At 41.0% G+C, this 18,696-nt stretch overlaps 1 protein-coding gene across 11 annotated transcripts in view; it reads left to right on the top strand.

The window, feature by feature from the left end:
* Positions 1 to 18,696, top strand: part of RBFOX1 (RNA binding fox-1 homolog 1) — an 889,443-nt gene that overhangs the window by 512,893 nt on the left and 357,854 nt on the right. Inside the window, exon 1 of one of the 11 annotated variants that reach the window (XM_073647786.1) lies at positions 5,044 to 5,262. The exons of the other annotated variants lie outside the window; for them this stretch is intronic. Coding sequence (XP_073503887.1) covers positions 5,230 to 5,262 — 33 coding nt within the window. The 5' untranslated portion in view covers positions 5,044 to 5,229. Of the gene's footprint in view, positions 1 to 5,043; positions 5,263 to 18,696 lie in introns of those variants that run through there. 11 annotated transcript variants of the gene reach the window in all.

Here is an 18,696-nt window from a genome sequence, read left to right as displayed (position 1 = left end):
GATAGATAGCAAAGCTCCTAACGACCACACACAGGTAGCGGCGGTCCTAGAGACTGCAGACAGGTAGCAGAGGTCCTAGAGACCAAAAACAGGTAGCAGAGGTCCTAGAGATTGCAGACAGGTAGCAAAGGTCCTAGAGCCTGCAGACAAGTAGCAGAGGTCCTAAAGACCACAAACAGGTAGCAGAGGTTCTAGAGATTGCAGACAGGTAGCAGAGGTCCTAGAGACCAAAAACAGGTAGCAGAGGTCCTAGAGATTTCAGACACGTAGCAGAGGTCCTAGAGCCTGCAGACAGGTAGCAAAGGTCCTAGAGACCACAGACAGGTAGCAGAGGTCCTAGATACTTCAGACAAGTAGCAGAGATCCTAGAGACCATAGACAGGTAGCAGAGGTCCTAGAGACCACAGACAAGTAGCAGAGGTCCTAGAGACCGCAGACAGGTAGCAGAGGTCCTAGAGACCGCAGACAGGTAGCAGAGGTTCTAGAGACAGCAGACAGGTATCAGAGATCCTAGAGACCACAGACAGGTAGCAGAGGTCCTAGAGACCGCAGACAGGTAGCAGAGGTCCTAGAGACCGCAGACAGGTAGCAGAAGTCCTAGAGATTGCAGACAGGTAGCAGAGGTCCTAGAGACTGCAGACAGGTAGCAGAGGTCCTAGAGACAGCAGACAGGTAGCAGAGGTCCTAAAGATTGCAGACAGGTAGCACGTAGTAGAGGTTCTAGAGACCACAAACAGGTAGCCGAGGTCCTAGAGACTGCAGACAGGTAGCAGGTAGTAGAGGTTCTAGAGACTGCAGACAGGTAGCAGGTAGTAGAGGTTCTAGAGACCACAAACAGGTAGCCGAGGTCCTAGAGACTGCAGACAGGTAGCAGAGGTCCTAGAGATTGCAAACAGGTAGCAGAGGTCCTAGAGACCACAGATAGATAGCAAAGCTCCTAACGACCACACACAGGTAGCGGCGGTCCTAGAGACTGCAGACAGGTAGCAAAGGTCCTAGAGCCTGCAGACAAGTAGCAGAGGTCCTAAAGACCACAAACAGGTAGCAGAGGTTCTAGAGATTGCATACAGCTAGCACACGTCCTAGAGACCGCAGACAGGTAACAGAGTTCCTAGATACTGCAGACAGGTAGTAGAGATCCTAGAAACCATAGACGGATAGCAGAGTTCCTTGAGACCGCAGACAGGTAGAAGAGGTCCTAGAGATTGCAGACAGGTAACAGAGGTCCTAGAGATTTCAGACAGGTAGCATAGGTCCTAGAGACCAAAAAACGGTAGCAGAGGTCCTAGAGATTGCAGACAGGTAGCAGAGATCCTAAAAACCACAAACAGGTAGCCGAGGTTCTAGAGACCGCATACAGGTAGCAGAGGTCGTTGAGATTGCAGACAGGTAGCAGAGGTCCTAGAGACCACAGACAGGTAGCAGAGGTCCTAGAGACCACAGACAGGTAACAGAGGTCCTAGATACTGCAGACAGGTAGCAGAGATCCTAGAGACCATAGACTGGTAGCCGAGGTGCTAGAGACCGCAGGCAGGTTGCAGAGGTCCTAGAGACTGCAGACAGGTAGCAGAGATCCTAGAAACCATAGACAGGTAGCAGAGTTCCTAGAGACCGCAGCCAAGTAGCAGAGGTCCTAGAAACTGCAGACAGGTAGAAGAGGTCCTAGAGTCTACAGACAGGTAGCAGAGGTCCTAGAGACTGCAGACAGGTAGCAGAGGTCCTAGAGACCAAAAACTGGTAGCAGAGGTCCTAGAGATTGCAGACAGGTAGCAGAGATCCTAAAGACCACAATCAGGTAGCCGAGGTTCTAGAGACTGCATACAGGTAGCAGAGGTCCTAGAGATTGCAGACAGGTAGCAGAGGTCCTAGAGACCGCAGACAGGAAGCAGGGGTCCTAGAGACCGCAGACAGGTAGCAGAGGTCCTAGAGAACGCATACAGGTAGCAGAGGTCCTAGAGAATGCAGACAGGTAGCTGAGGTCCTAGAGACCGCTGACAGGTAGCACAGGATCTAGAGACTGCAGATAAGTAGCAGAGGTCCTAGAACAGATACTGAGCAGGTCGTGTTGATCAGACAAACTAAGAATCTTAATACCAAGACCCAGGAGTGTGTCTTAGAACAGTTTAGCAGACCGGGATGAAGGGAACATAGCTCGGACTCAGGACAGGTGTGTAACAATTTATGGCACATGTTGTAGGTAACAAAGTCTCTATGGGGCTCAGGAGCTTAAAGTTGCTCCTCTGCAGAGCAAACATGTTATTGCACTTCATATGCATAGAGAACCTGACATACAGTATAATACTAACTTATTCTGTATCATTTACACTTTACTCCACCTAGATTTCTCGTTTTACATAGAAAGTAATGTAAAGAATTAGATATGTAGCAGCATGTCTTACATTGCTATTCAAGGACAGAGAGACTTTTCTTGGGGTGAACATTTTGTCCACAGAGTAAATATTTGCAGAGTAAATATTTGCAGCAGACCCATACTGTTCAATTTCAAGCATCAAAAACGTTGAACTTATGTTGCATCATCTGAGAGCTTTGTAAATTAGGTTCAGAAACCCTGATTCTAGTTGTGGTTCATTTACTGAGATTAGTACTGTAGTCTTGATAAAACACAGTTTTATTTGCTGCATGTCTGCTAGTCCTTTTAATGATGAGCACCTACTATGGTGTGCTCTATTTTTACCATGAGCTACAGCCATCCCCATCCTCATCATTAGCAGCTTTCTTCTTATGCACAGTGTAGGCAAAAGACAATCAATCAGTGGCAATGGTGGGTACACAGTTAAAGAGAGCCCATCAGTGAGAATACTAGCAGGGCTGCAACACAAAAAATATGGTATTATTAAAACTACAGCAAGGAGCCCAGAAAGTGACTCATCACGGGAATCACAGTCTCTGTCCCTATTATTTGCTGCCCTCATAAGAGAAAGCATAAACCTAATGACAGATGATAGAATTTTCTTTCAACAACTTGACAGTATCTCCAACTGTGTACTTGTCATGGCATCATGTATCATAGTTGTCCTGTAATGAATTCTACAGCTGTGGGCTCTGGAAATGTTTAGTCCTTTATTGTGTTATTACCACTACCTCTAACACAACTTTCACCAGCAGTTGCTAAAAATTAGCTATTGGTATCTTCTAAAAATATAAACATTACAGTGGGATTTTTTGCTATCTCATCTGAGAGCAGCGTAATGTAGGAAAAGAGACCATGATTCCAGCAATGTATCACTTAGTTTACTGGGTGAAGCAGTTATGATACAATCAGAGTTTTTGGATGAAGCACAACTCTTAGAAAGCTAACCCCGCTGACACTGGACTCTCTGTGTACATTGTATAGTGACAGTGAGCTGCTTAACACAGGAGGGGGTGTGGTCAGACCAGAGCTCACAGGAGCTGTAGTCCAGGCAGTGATGATCTCCTGGGGATAAAACAAGAATTGTATAGAAACAACAGCACACAGTCTAGTAAGTGACACATCTCTGAAATCTGTGTGTCAACCTCTATCTCCTGCTGCCCTCAGATTACACAGTAAAAACCTCCTGACAGATTCCCTTTAATATCAGTGTCATTTTAAATATCTATTATTATCCTTAATATTTATATTTATGATGCAATGGTTAATGTTTTACATGTCAGCGCATATAAATATTCCATTTTGTCTTTTATCTTAGCGGTAAACTTTACCAGAATGTACCTACTGAACATGGTGTATAATATAGTGTAACGGTACATTATATACGTTCCTTGCTCTAATAGGATATCAGAGCCGAAGGGAATCCGTAATCCAACTCACTGACAAAAAAGGGCGCCTGTGCAAGAACAGTATATGGGCCCTTTCCAGCCCAAAAGCTCCTAAAAATGCAAAATTGCACCTACTTTGGAGGTAGAAGTGAGCCCCTTACCTCTCGGGTCCCTCTGTGGTCACACAGGTTGCACCAGTGATATGTCTGCCCCCGGTCAAACTATATATTCTTAATGATATGTCCGCCCCCGGTCCAACTATATATTCTTTGTCATTTCTATCTAAAAATAACAAGTGATCTTGCTATTGCCCAAGGAAGAGGACCCCAGCACAGTACTGCTCCACACTGCCACATTATTTACTCTATATATATATATATATTTGTTCTTTATTTTCATATGCCTAGAAGTGAAAAAGGAAACTAAATGATATTGTAAGAGATGAATAAATCTTTCTTAAAAATATGTAAAAAGCCTCCGCACCATGCCATCGTTATACTAATATATTCATTTTCAGGGATCCACTAAGCTGTGCTAAGCCAGGGAGCTTCTCCGGCCCATAGCTGGCAACATTCGGCTGTGCCTTACGCATGCAGATGCCGCGGTTCTGGATTGCCTTTAGATAAATCTTGATGGTTTGCATCCTGTATACCGGTGATTATATCTAAGATTATATTTCAGGATAACTTGACACAATGTGTTCGGATTTCTTCGATTGTGCTTGTATCCGTCTCAGCTTGCCATGGCCAAAACTGGCCTTGTGTGACTTGTTTAATGACATGTAGATGTTCGGCAATTTGTTGTTCTACCTCCGAACACAGACATTCGTCCTGTTACTTTTCCCTAGGAAGAAAGGCTAATTTGAAAGGAAACAACTTTGCTCCAATCTCTCCTTTGCATATTTCGCACATTCTTTCCAATTTGCATATTTATTGCTTTCCCTCCTAACACTTGTTTACCGCGGTGACCTTCCTTTATGGGCTCTTATGTAAATGGCTTTTTTGGTCACCTTGTGGGCAAGTAATGATATATTATAAAGACATATTTTGTATGGTCCTCCTCATCCGTATCCATGCACAATATATTTTTTTTCTTAATTCTTCTCTTAACGCTGTTCACTATAAGGTTCCAAAAAAAAAAAAAAAATCCTATTGACTTTGTTCTCTTTCTATGTGATGATTGTCTCAGCAGTGTGCTATAGGGTCTGGCGAGGATAGACGGAGGCGTGCCTTGTGTGATTGATGGAGTGAGCTGCAGCGAGCTAAGAGTCCCATCTGGATTAGGTTTTAGGAGCAGTCAGATGTTGAGTGGGAGGTCAGTAAGGCTTGAATTTTAGCTCCCCCTCCTTCGACACCCCTGCCATCTACACTTATACACACATTAGACAGAAAATGCACGCCTTCATCCATAATTGATGCCTGCTTTTGGGCAGATGCTGCAGGGCCTGGGACTCAAACAGCTGCTAAGTTTATGGAGAAGAAAGGGAGCAGGATGGTGCAGCAGGTATATTTCCTTCCTTTCTCGATAACAATGGCATAGCACATACTGGAAGTGCATCTCCTAGTAGGCTGCATCCTCAGCCGAGCTAGCAAGGAAGGCTGCCAGTGTCTTAGATGTATTCTAGCATTCAGGACGAAGATGTAGAGAATGCAGCAGCGGCTTTTTTCTGCTTTGCTTGATCCATCTATTTGAGTTGCTTTTCTAACCAGCAGGTTTACAGAGTAATTTTGCATTTTTCTCTTCTTTGTTTCCATGCCCTGAGGAAAAAGACACTGCTTGGCTCATTTAACTACTGTAGGAGAGGCGTCCTTTGCATATGCAATGCTGTTGGCAGGAGCAATGGAACACAGGAAAACAAATCTAATACAAAGGCAATTTGTCAGCTAGAGGTAAACTGGGTCCAGGCGCGCGTAGAGGGGAGCAGTGTGATCCAACCGAGCCCGCAAAGCAAGGCGTCGTGTCACCAACATCAGCTCCTTAATACATCTAAGGGGCTCCAAATAACACCGGGGCTCACAGATCCTATTATTATGCTTTGTGATTGGGATTTTTTTTGGGGGGGAAAGTTTTGTGTTTGCTGAGAACAGGCGGCGGCGGAATGAAATATGTTTTTATTCATTGCAGTTTCTGGTTTTAAAATTACCATTCTGAGCATTGGAGAAGTCCCTGTAAAGCATAGCTTTTCTGGTTCGTTCGGGTTCACGGCAGAAAAGGCAATAAACTATATTTAATACACTGCCACGTAATGCATATTTCGGAGTTGAAATGTGGTTTTCATTAAATTTCTGTCCAAAACATTTAGCAAATGCTGACTGTCTGCCATCCTTGGGTTTTTTTTTTTTGTTTTGTTTTTTTTTTTTCTTCTCTCTGTTGCCAGCAAGTTACTTTAAAAGGGCTTACAACCTTCACAGCAGCTTAAGAAATGACTAAATGACTAAAGTATTACAATCAGAGGAACACTGGGGAACGGCCTTCACTGCAACGTACACACTCACGGTATAGCAACCTAATAGCAAGGAAGGAGACAGAACCTCACTGCTCTTAATTAAATATTACTTGTAATTAGCACTAAGTGAGAATTCTTTGAATATTAATTTGGGTCTCTTGGAACTCCTGCCAGAGTTAATGAGAAACTACAGGGGTCCCCGAAACATCTGTTTTATAACTCAAGGTAGCCGAAAAGCTTTAGATGAAACACACCTGCAGATTTCTGGGATGTGCTGCATTTGGTGTCATATTTGTACTAAAGTCTGATTACTGATGTTTAGCTTTAAGGAAAAAATTAGTAAAAGACTAAACATATATTCCATCTAAAATTATCTATCTATCTATCTATCTATCCATATATCTATCTATCTATTATCTATTTATCTATCCATATATCTATTTATCTATCTATCTTTCTTTCTTTATTTCTTTCTATCTATCTATCTATCTATTCATATTTCTATCTATCTATCGATCAATTTATTATCCATATATCTATCTATTATCTATCTATCTATCTATATATCTATCCATATTTCTATCTATCTATCTATCTATCGATCGATTTATTATCCATATATCTATCTATTATCTATCTATCTATTTATCTATCACTATATCTATCCATCTATCTATCTATCTATCTATCTATCCATATATCTAACTACTTATCTATCTATCTTTCAATATATATCTATTTATCTATCTATCCATATATCTATTATCTATCTATGTATCCACATATCTATCTTTCTATCTATCTTTCAATATCTATCTATCTATCTATCTATCTATCTATCAATCATCTATCTATATCTATCTATCTATCTATCTATATCTATCTATCTATATAGTATCTATCTATCTATCTATCTATATCTATCTATCTATTATCTATCTATCTATCTATCTATCTAGTATCTATTTATCTATCTATCTATCCATATATCTATCTACCTATCTATCTATTGTTCAATGTCTATCTAGCTATCTATCTATCTATTATCTATCTATATATATCTGTCTTTCAATAGCTATATATCCATCTATCTATCCAGTGGCAGACACAGACAGAAGAGGGGCCCCTGTGCAAGAACAGTATATGGGCCCAATAACTCATTATAATGCACAATTCCAACCGCTTTGGAAGTGGAATGGGCCCCCATATTTCGTGGGCCCCTGTGCCGTTGCACCAATAATATGTCTATCCGTGTATCTATCTACTATCTATTTATCTATCTATCCATATATCTATCTATCTATCATTCTATTTCCATCTATCTATCTATCTCACATATCTATCTATCTATCTCTCACATATCTATCTATTTATCATCTATAAATCTACAGTATCTATCTATCTATCGTCTATGAGATATCTGCATAAGTGTTGAGCAGTGGTAAGTTTGTTACTCTTGTGCATGGTGGTGATGTAAGGAGCTTCCTGCAGTCCTGTGTAAACGTCTGCTCATTGATGTGCCACTCTGTTTCACCAGTTTGCATAATGTACTGTATTTGATATCAGAAGACTATTGGAGGAATTCCTTGACATTAGGCAATGCCGCAGCCTGGCCCCTGTCGTCTGTCATACTGGTGACACATACATTCTTTATATTTCCTTTCTTTTGTGGAAGGATTTTGGTTAGGCGGCTGTGCAGGGGAGAATGAAGGCCACATGCAGTAGAGACGGTGACATGTATGTACCAGTAGTTTGCATTTAGATGAGTATATGTAATGAATCCACAAATGTGCATCATGGTTCATAGATTGTGTGACAAGGGTTGACCTGACATGACCACTGTTGGAATATACATTCACCTGTTTGTAAAGGTTGGCAGACATATTTACTTATGGATATAAATGATGTGATATCTAATTTGACCATTTGTACCATCATCTTTCCTTGGATAAGATAATAGACCTCATGTGGATGCCTAAAGCTTTATTCATTCATTTAGAGAACTAGAACAGGAAATGTCAGTAGAGTTGGTACTTTAGGGGGTGATAAGATAAGGTGCACTGAGAACATCAAGGAACCGTATTATCTGGTGTTTTTGAACATTAGATATTTTAAGACTCACCTGGGACTACACGATTCATCGATCCCATCTTTGGGATTACATTTGCTTGGTGCATTGGTTAGGAGGTAACATTTATAAACCCATCTCTATTTTTCATCCTAAGAACCATCGTTTTATAAAGCATGAAACGTTAGTTACGGAGAGTTCTAGGAATTTCTCCGCATGTTTGCCAACATGCCGGTATTTTTGACACTGATTAGGCCTTAATGCTAAAGACTGTTCATTTCAGCAGAGTAAAACCGTCCACATTTCGTGCAGTTATTAACACCTTTCCACTATACACATGCTCCTGATATTTCCACATTGCTTAACATTCGTAGGCTCGTACGGCGAGAAGGATCCAGCTAATAGGGAAATTGTCTTTCGATGTTTTAACCAGTCTTTTTTCAATTTTTCATCTTGTTATTTGCTGTAATGTTAATTTTCCACTTATAAGTGATAAAGCTTTGTGTCGATCCTACATACTCTGGGCAAGACGAGTTGACCTAGATTTATAAGTTTCAAAGGCAGCGTTTTCACATGATTGCAACTGCTTTTTGTGCTTTCATAATTTAGGCTTTCTGGCCTATTTCAAAGATCAAACTTACTTGATAAAACGGAGAGTCCCCGGGGCATTATGTGAATTGTATTATATTTGTGAGTTCAATTGTTTGCAATTAAGTTGATGCTGTTAAAGGGGAATGGCGGAGGGGTGTGGGCTTCATTCTTGAATTAAAAGTATAGGAAGCATTCTCCGGTCATCCTGGACAAATTGACTGAGCATTAATAAAGGGGAACATGTGCTCACTGGAGAAAGTATCGTCCTGGTTAGTATTGTAGAGTTAGTAGGTGCAGTAGATATTGGAGTTGGTATGAATTTATTGCATGTCTCATTTCATTGGCCTCTTACCCTGTGGCATCCGTGGCTCTTGTTTGATTAGCCAGCCTGGCATGAAGTCACATTTGTGTCACTCTGCAATGATCACATTGTGTCAGGCCGGCTAATCAAAAGAAGACAAGTAAGAGGCGGTACTCCTTTTCCACTGGAATGGCTGATGGAACTGGACGTGCGTATCAATTTGCTCCAACTCTAGTAGATATATAATCCTGTTTAAGACTTACTGTAAAGATTTCTCCACAATCAGATATTCGTCAATATCCAATAATTATTTTATTCTCATGAACTAGTTGCTACTACGATGACTATCTAATTGTAATATCTGTTATCCATGTTTTTCTGCCTCTCTCTTCTGGCTGATATATGTCCTGAGTAAGGACTTCCTTCCAAGAAATCATTAAGTCCTAATTGGCCATATGGAAAGGGGCTGTCCTTTCTAGGAGCTGTTGGAATCACATTGTTCTTGTAGAAGTAGATCTGTATTGGCAGAGAGATTCTCCAGGATGGGTCACAGGAATCACTTCTATGTCGGTCTACACCTTTAGCTATAGTATTAGGATTATGGTTGGTGGTCGAAAAGAATATCTGGACATATGGAGCTAATACCTTATCAGCACCCTATAAGCGGAGCATATTGCAGCTGGGCCAGTACTGTTGGATCCACGTTTATGGAAAACTTTTACCAAATGCCCTTTTATGGCCATTTTTCCCAACCACAGGTCTGTACTGGTATATATCTTGTTTTTAGTCCCTGGTCATACAATATATATCAAACAGCCGCACCCTCGTCGGCTAATGTGCAGTCTTTGACACATTTTGCTGTTTTAATATAGAGGTTGGTACTGTAATTGTTGGTGGATCTTCACAGTTTCTAACGTTTAGGCTTTTGTTTTGTTGAAATTTGGTGAACAAGCTGAATGATAGTGCTATAAATCTGTACATGTGTATGTGTTTTCCATAAGAACAAACCTTGTATTGTGTATCCGAATCTATACTTAGTCATGGAAATTTGACCCTCGCAAACTGTAATAGATTGGGGTCGGGTGTCTGATTTATATTACCATTATCTATGCAGAGCAGGTTGTTGATTTTGCATTATTTATAGCACTCTTATGATTTCCCCTCCCCACCCCCCCATAGTAAAATTCATGTGCTTACATGGTCTACGTGCCATATAGCAAACATTTGTAGTAATTAATTTCCAATCTCTTGAATTCTAATGGCCTCTCATACCGTTACTACTGTTATGTATGAACGTTGTCAGCAGCTATCGAGCCATTGTAAAGTACACTGAGGACTTTGTTATCTCAAGAGCATTTCCATCCATGGTGCTCAGCCCTGGCTGAACTTTGGTATGTTATGGGAAGCTTTGAAGTTACTCATATAGTAAAGACGGTCATACAGATTAGATGGCCATCGGTGGAACGATGCTTTGGCTGATTGTTTGGCCAACAGTGATCTTGTCCATTGCTCACTCAGTCAAGCTCCCTGTGTTCTCAATGAGAAAGCTACCGATTGACCTTTTTGTTGGTGACTTATCTTCAGGAGAACAATGTGATTGGCAGTCCCCTACGATCAGTTGTCTGGCGCCCACATGCATTGGAGTGTTGGCTGACAATAATCTAATTTGTATGGAGGCCTTAAGCCATCTTTGACTATATGGTCAGAGTAACGTATACATTGTCTAATCTGTACACAGCTACTTAATATCATAGGGAAAGCGGAAGCTTGTACAGCATACACAAAGCTTCGATAGTGCCGGATTATGAAGCCACGTGCAGTCTGTGGACTGCCATATGGTGTCTGTGACTATTTGCTCCCTATAAAGAATACTTCCAAAAATCCCTCAAACAATAGATAGGACATTTTTTTTTATTCTGAATTCATGAAAAAAAACTCAAATTCAAAGGATGTGGTGGTAAAGAATGGCCCATAGAAATCTATGGTTGTTATAGAACATACAACATGGATCTATAATCCAGCTATGTGCAGGAGACCTTAGTCTGTGATAAGTTATTCCACTTTAATTCATTACACAGAATTATAAGTCCCACCATGTAAATATAGGTTTATCAAACTGGGCACATTTGGTGTCTGTTCAGGCTGTGACTGAAAGCGTAGAAGCACTCGGAAGCATGGCACCTGGTAACTTTCTATATGCGGCATGTCATACACCCAGCACTGCCGCATCCAGGATAACACTCTGGAAGTGCCTTTTTCTTATTTGTTTATGGTGGTATCTTGAAAAAAAGTGACATTGCCCAAATCAGTGAAATGGACATTTAGTGTAGTGTATTGATCTGCACATAAATATATTTTCCACAGTGAGCAGCATTTATTGACATAACGATCTCAATTTAATTGCCTTTTCACCAAAAAGCTGAGTCAGATGCTGCTGACTTTACTGCAGCTCTCCGTATGTGACTACATTTTATCTATCCTTCCGGTCTACATTCAGCTGTTGGACGTATATATATATATATATATATATATATATATGTATATATATATATATATATATATATATATATATATATTATATATATATATACACTGCTCAAAAAAATAAAGGGAACACTCAAATAACACATCCTAGATCTGAATGAATGAAATATTCTCATTGAATACTTTGTTCTGTACAAAGTTGAATGTGCTGACAACAAAATCACACAAAAATCATCAATGGAAATCAAATTTATTAACCAATGGAGGCCTGGATTTAGAGTCACCCTAAAAATTAAAGTGGAAAAACACACTACAGGCTGATCCAACTTTGATGTAATGTCTTTAAAACAAGTCAAAATGAGGCTCAGTATTGTGTGTGACCTCCACGTGCCTGTATGACCTCCCTACAACGCCTGGGCATGCTCCTGATGAGGTTGCGGATGGTCTCCTGTGGGATCTCCTCCCAGACCTGGACTAAAGCAACCGCCAACTCCTGGACAGTCTGTGGTGCAACGTGACGTTGGTGGATGGAGCCGAGACATGATGTCCCAGATGTGCTCAATCAGATTCAGGTCTGGGGAACGGGCGGGCCAGTCCATAGCTTCAATGCCTTCATCTTGCAGGAACTGTTGACACACTCCAGCCACATGAGGTCTGGCATTGTCCTCCATTAGGAGGAACCCATGGCCAACCGCACCAGTATATGGTCTCACAAGGGGTCTGAGGATCTCATCTCGGTACCTAATGGCAGTCAGGTTACCTCTGGAGAGCACATGGAGGGCTGTGCGGCCCTCCAAAGAAATGCAAAAAAATTTCAATATTTCTGTTTGTTTCAATCAAGATGGGGTGCAGAGTGTACATTAATGAGACAAAAAATTAACTTTTTAGAATTTACCAAATGGCTGCAATGAAACAAAGAGTGAAAAATTTAAAGGGGTCTGAATACTTTCCGTACCCACTGTATATACGCATCCTATATATATATATACCTTACTGCGGCCCTCCATCTGTGACTTCATTTTATCTATCCTTCTGGTCTACATTTAGCTGTTGAACGTATTAACTGTATATATATAAATTTACTTATTTTACTAACTTATATTGCGCAATTAATTCCACAGCACTTTACAGACATGATCGGCACTGTCCCCATTGGGGCTCACAATCTACATCTGTTGCTTCATTTAATCTATCCATCCGGTCTACATTACTTTGTACACGTGTATATGTGTGTCCAGCTGATTCTAGACCAGAAGGATAGATAAAATGCAGTGACCTATTGAGAGCTGCACTAAAACACACACACACGCACGCACACACACACACACACACACACACACACACACATATGTATATATGTATATATATCTTATACACTATAAATTGACAGATCAGATTAATACTGATTTTGATTTATTAATAACATTTCCTGATACCTTAAAAGAGGTTTCATGATCATTATCATTCAAAGTGTAACAACCTCCAATTAACCAAGACTGAAAAATTTGAGCCAATATGCGAAACTTTACTTTTCCACCCATTGAGTAAAAAAGTTGTTCAGAGCAACCCAAGAGGCTCAGGCTTCTAGTGCAGAAGAGAAAATAAAAGTAGAATCCTGGTTGCTTGATAAAACAATTTTTTTTGCCTTCATTAGACTTTATAAATGAGGCCCTACATTTGTGTGGCTATATGGCATAGTACGCCTAATTAGCATTTGTACCCAGAGTCTGGTGCCTTAGGGGAAATACAAATTCCTCAGCCACATAAGAAAGTAGCAGTTCTATAGATGGTCCATGATGGGAGGACAGCCCTGCTGCAGATACTGCATTGGAGTCTAGGGGCTTTATGTTATACTTTTGGGGACCAGATTTTATTACATGTTTTATCAATTATGATTTATTTGTGGTTTTGTGTACCAGTATGGCAACTAGCAAGATATTGATCACTATAAGACCTGAGATATCTTTATCTAGAAACCTACAAAAATGTGTAATTGATACATGAAGTAGATTAGCTTTTGCTATTATACTGTTCACACTAAAAAAAAAACCATATACAGTATATAGTAATATTTGAAATCCTTGCTACTGTGTAAGAGTTTCCAGCTACAATATATTTCCAGTGCAAAATTAAAAGGATTTTCAACACTGCAGCCAATTTTAGTTCACATTTCAAAAAAATCCTTCTTCCAGGATTATGATCTCATGCTGAACCGAGGTTTCCATGTGCTGAAATAAAACTAAAATGTGTGACTTTTTTGAGGAAAATAAACTAGAAAGAATTCTGAACCATTGGTTGTTAGGTTAAAATAGTTTGTTTTATAATAGAAAAATATACAAAACAAATGAAAAACTGTTTAATACATAACTATATACGCATAAAAAATTAAATGTAATAAATATTTATTTCATTTTATTTTCAGTGATTGATTATACTTGATTTTTATATAAATCGTGCTTGTGTTTTTTTCTATCGAAAGCAGAATGAGTAGAGTTTGGCCAAGGTCACATGATTGTACTTTCACTCATCCGAGAAAATCATTCCGATTATGCTAATCAGAGTTTGATGAGATTGTGATCATAATTTAGTCGGATTTTCTCAGATGAGGAGAAGATGGAAAAAAAACCTCAATCTTCTCCATTGTGTCAGTCCTTGAAAATTGGACGTCATCGGACTACAGTCCGATTTTCTCAGATGAGGAGAAGATGGAAAAAGAAATTCTCCATCTTCTCAGTCCTTGAAAATTGGATGTGATCTGAATGCTGTTAGGCGTCGGTCTGGTGCTGGATTTGAAAAGGGTCCAAGACCTTCTGTGGTCTCCCATTTCAGTCCAGCCAGGGCTGATGCTGCTCAGCATCACTGTCAGCCTCAACACCTAGCTGGTCCGCGAGCACTGTTTATCTCCCAGGTAGTTGTGCCTAGCAATGTTAAGCCTGGGTTGCAGAGGGAGACAGGGCTTGTGGAATCTAAGTCCAGGATTTGCCGCACTGAGCATGTGCGTGACCTGGCGGTTCATGATTGGTGGGTTGGCACCCACCTGACCCGGTGACCTGGCACCGCCTCATTGGTCCACGGGTAACGTCACCACTGGCGCGTCGGTGGACAGGGCTTAGTCTTTAAAAGGCCCGCCCACAAACACGGCGACGCGTTCAGATCATTTGAGCTTATGATGCTGTTGTGTGGACGTCTGTGCTCCACGTGTAGATTCTGCTAGGCAGGTTAGCTCCATAGAGGCAGGCTAATGAAAGTAGGCAGATAGCTTTGCCTTGCAGACTGGCTCTGTCAGTGGGGGTCGCCTTACACCCCGAGCAGTCTGCTGGACCACGTGGAGAAACACTCCTCTGTCCAGTAGCACGCCGGCAGAGGGCACTTACCCGTCGGCTTGAGTCACATGCATCTTAGCGCCAATTCCTACAGCGTAGGGCCTGTATCGAACACAGGGCTACTGCTTTCCCTCCGGTCGCACGTCTCCCTGCGGTTCTTGGAGATGGTGTGAACCGCTGAAGCCCGCTCCGTGTGCATTAACACGGAGTGGTTCTTCAGTTAAGTTGGTGCTATCACGGTCACTCTTCTCCCGTGCAGTTAATGGAGATAGAGCGAACCGCTATACCCATTCCTGTGTGCTGAAACACGGAAGGGTTTAACATTTAAGTTGGTTACTTTACTTTCCACCCGGAAAGTGTTCGGCAGCAGTCCTCCAGGCTGCATCGCGGACCCCAGGGTCGGTTGCGTTCCATCTTAATAAAGTTGTCTGCAACCGCCCTCCTAACAAATGCAGTGTGACTTTTTCAGATGAGTAGAAATTGGAAAAAAAATGTCTCCTTCTTCTCCATTGTGTCAGTCCTTGAAAATTGGATGTCATCCGAATGCGGTCCGATTTTCCCAGACGAGGAGAAGATGGAAAAAAATAATTCTCCATCTTCTCCATTGTGTCAGTCCTTGCAAATTAGATTTCATCAAAGTGTGGTCTGATTTTCTCAGATGAGGAGAAGATGGAAAAAAATAATTCTCCATCTTCTCCATTGTGTCAGTCTTTGAAAATTGGATGTTATCTGAGTGAGGTCCGATTGTTTCCACAAACTCATTGACTTGCATGACGGAGTGCGATCCGATATCGGATGCCAATCGTGCATGTTGTGATATTTTCCTTGGACAAACTTGGTCAGAGGAAAAAATTGAATAAAATAACATTGGTCCAAGCGCGATCTGATGTTTTGTCGAATCTCACTCGAATCAATAATTGAGATGCTTATGGTTTAGTAGTGGCAATGATGGAAGTGGTTCCGAAGGCTACAAAGTGCCACTGAAAGTGTAGAGGTCAGGAGAAGGAGGACACGTGCCAGTATGTGACAGACTGCTCCATATGACCATTTGGCTGATGGCAGGCTGACCGAGCTGTCACACCGAGCCTGCGTCACGTGACCAAATAAAATCATTCTTACATTGGGCTTGTAGCAGATGGAGAGGTAAATCTGTCTTTGCATAATGGCATAATGTGGCTCAGCTGTTCCCATGGGAAAATGGGTGAATGATCTTTGTTCTGTAATGGTATCTATCCTCAAGGCAGGGATGGGGGTTATTGAATCAATAATCAATACAAGTGGTAAACTAAATTCATTATCTGTCTTCCAAGGAGATGGACACTAATGTGATTTAATAAGTCATACTCTCTGCTGCTGTTAATGATTATGTTCTGGATTTTCGAAAGCAAACATCAGATGAACAGAATCTAGTTTTATTTTTTAACATGGGAGAATTGAGTTTGCTAATTATTGCAGTTTCATATAGGATATTCCCCTCCATGTCAAGGCTACTGATTGCAGACCTGGGCAAGCTTCTGCCACAATACAGTATAGAATCAATGAACTGAGACTGCTATTTTACTAATTAGAGAAAGAATGAAAGAGCAATGGCAAAATGGAAAGGCATTAAGAACTTTCCATTGACAAAATTGTTGGTTTCAGAGCTGAATGTTATTTCATATAAAAGGTTGCAAATTGCTAGTGCGGAACAGAATATCACAATCTCAATAGAATATATTAGGAAGTGGAGTCTGTAATTAAACACTCATTTATTTTAGATATCAAATGTTACATTTTTTACAGGCCGTGTCATGATGGTTAGATAAGTGCTAGCTTTTTTCTGTAAATAAATGAGCATTTAATGGCTATATTGTCAGATATTCTAGATTTCTTTTTTTTTTACCCCTTTAACTCCAGACTTTTAACAATTTTTCATCTTGAATCCTGATGGAAGCTGAGAGCTATGAAAGGATCAGAAAAAGTAGGTTAATAAAGTCAACTAGACACATTTAACATTACCGACTGTAAATAATGACACAGAAGTGTTCTCAGCACCATGAATAACTTGTTTATAAAGTGCTGGCGAGTTGGCAGCATGCTCATTGTAAGGCTGCTCCTTTGTGAGGACACAATGCCGGCACTAGAGAATGAAAAGCCATCAACATAGAAAAGAGTTTAGACGTACATCAATGAAAGAGAAATACATTTCCTCAAAGGCATTCCATTTAAAAATAAAAAATATATACTTTTCTCTGGTTTCTTTGAATATTCTATAGCTTCCTTATAATTGGGAAGCACATTGATGCCGTAGTACTGGTGCCTTGGCTTTAGTGCCAACAAGGGCATCATCTGCCATGTTTATTCATTCTGTCTTTAATGGCTATAAGTGATTTTTTAAAGGTCCCCATGCACAATAGATGACTGTCGGCCAAACGACGCTTCGTCCCATCATTCAACTGACAGCCAAGTAGGCTGTCTCTCCCATAGACAGGAGCACTCGCTCAGCCGAGGACTCTTGTGTTCACTATGAGAAAGCCACCAACAGACATCTCTGCTTGTGGTTTATCTGCGGGAGAATAAAGCAATTGGCAGTCCAAAATCGGATACACCCGATTGACATCTCCCCCCGACAATCAGTTGGTCAGGGTCCCCATAATACACATATAGTGTGAGTCAAATCCATTGATATCAGCAAGTGGGGCCAAAATTCGTCTAATGATTATGTAGGGCTCAAGGGTAGTTTGAGCTGTAGGCTCTAGCTTGCGATCTCAACGCAATTGTAAGATATTAACAGTCAAAGAATATCAAGCACTCCATGAGTGGACTAAAATCTTCAAATTTATTTCAGTAACATAAACATAGACAGGACGGCTCAGTCAGCAAAACCAACGCGTTTCCACCAGAGGTAGTCCAAAATGGGATATGTCCGATTGACTTGTCCCCGAAGTTGGTCAGTGTCCCTATACACAAATAGTGTTGGCTGAACCTGTCGATATAAGCAAGTGTGGCTGACATTAGTCTAATGGTATTGTAACGCTTAAGGGTATTCTGAGCTCTTGGCTCTAGCTAGTGATCTCACTACAATATATATGTCTTAAGAAGGGAACCGGCTAAGGGTCCATTTACATTACAAGTTTATAGTGAAAGGGATTCCATGAAACATGTTTCCCCAATTATCTTACTGTCTAAACAGGCTGTCAATCACCCAACGAATGAGCAAAATGCTAATTTTTCAGGTGAAATAAACTTTTTTGCTGTGCAAAAAATCATTGTTCTTGTGTGAACAGGACCTGCACTACCAAGAGTAACGGCAAACTTTGCCCACAGTGTGATCTATTACAGATCACTCAGTGCACATTGGTAAGAGCAGTCGGCCTGTTTAAAAAGAATATTAAAGGGGTTGTCCGGTCCAAATCAATAAGTCTGCAGTCACTCTGCACTGCGGGATTTCTGACCCGAGACCGGGGCGTATGTATGTGTTATACATACTACCGACCAGTGGGCGCAGCCTCACTCTCCATATACTTGTATGGAGCGAGGCTGCGCCACGTCTAGTGAAGCAGATATCCAAGGGGTGTGGCTGACTAGAGGCCGAAGCCTTGCTCTATACAAGTGTGTGGAGAGAGGCCACGCCCACTAGACGTGCCTTAGCCGAGAGTTTGTATAATGCATACACCTACCCTATAGTCCCGGGTCAACAACCGGCGAATCCTCGCAGTGCACACTGTGTGCTGAGAGGATTTCT

The sequence above is a fragment of the Phyllobates terribilis genome, unplaced genomic scaffold, assembly GCF_046119375.1.
Source record: "Phyllobates terribilis strain yellow unplaced genomic scaffold, ASM4611937v1 Scaffold_9__5_contigs__length_417890890, whole genome shotgun sequence".
Lineage (NCBI taxonomy): Eukaryota > Metazoa > Chordata > Amphibia > Anura > Dendrobatidae > Phyllobates > Phyllobates terribilis.
Note: the sequence above shows the minus strand (reverse complement) of the source record. Positions and strands in the feature narration are given on the sequence as shown.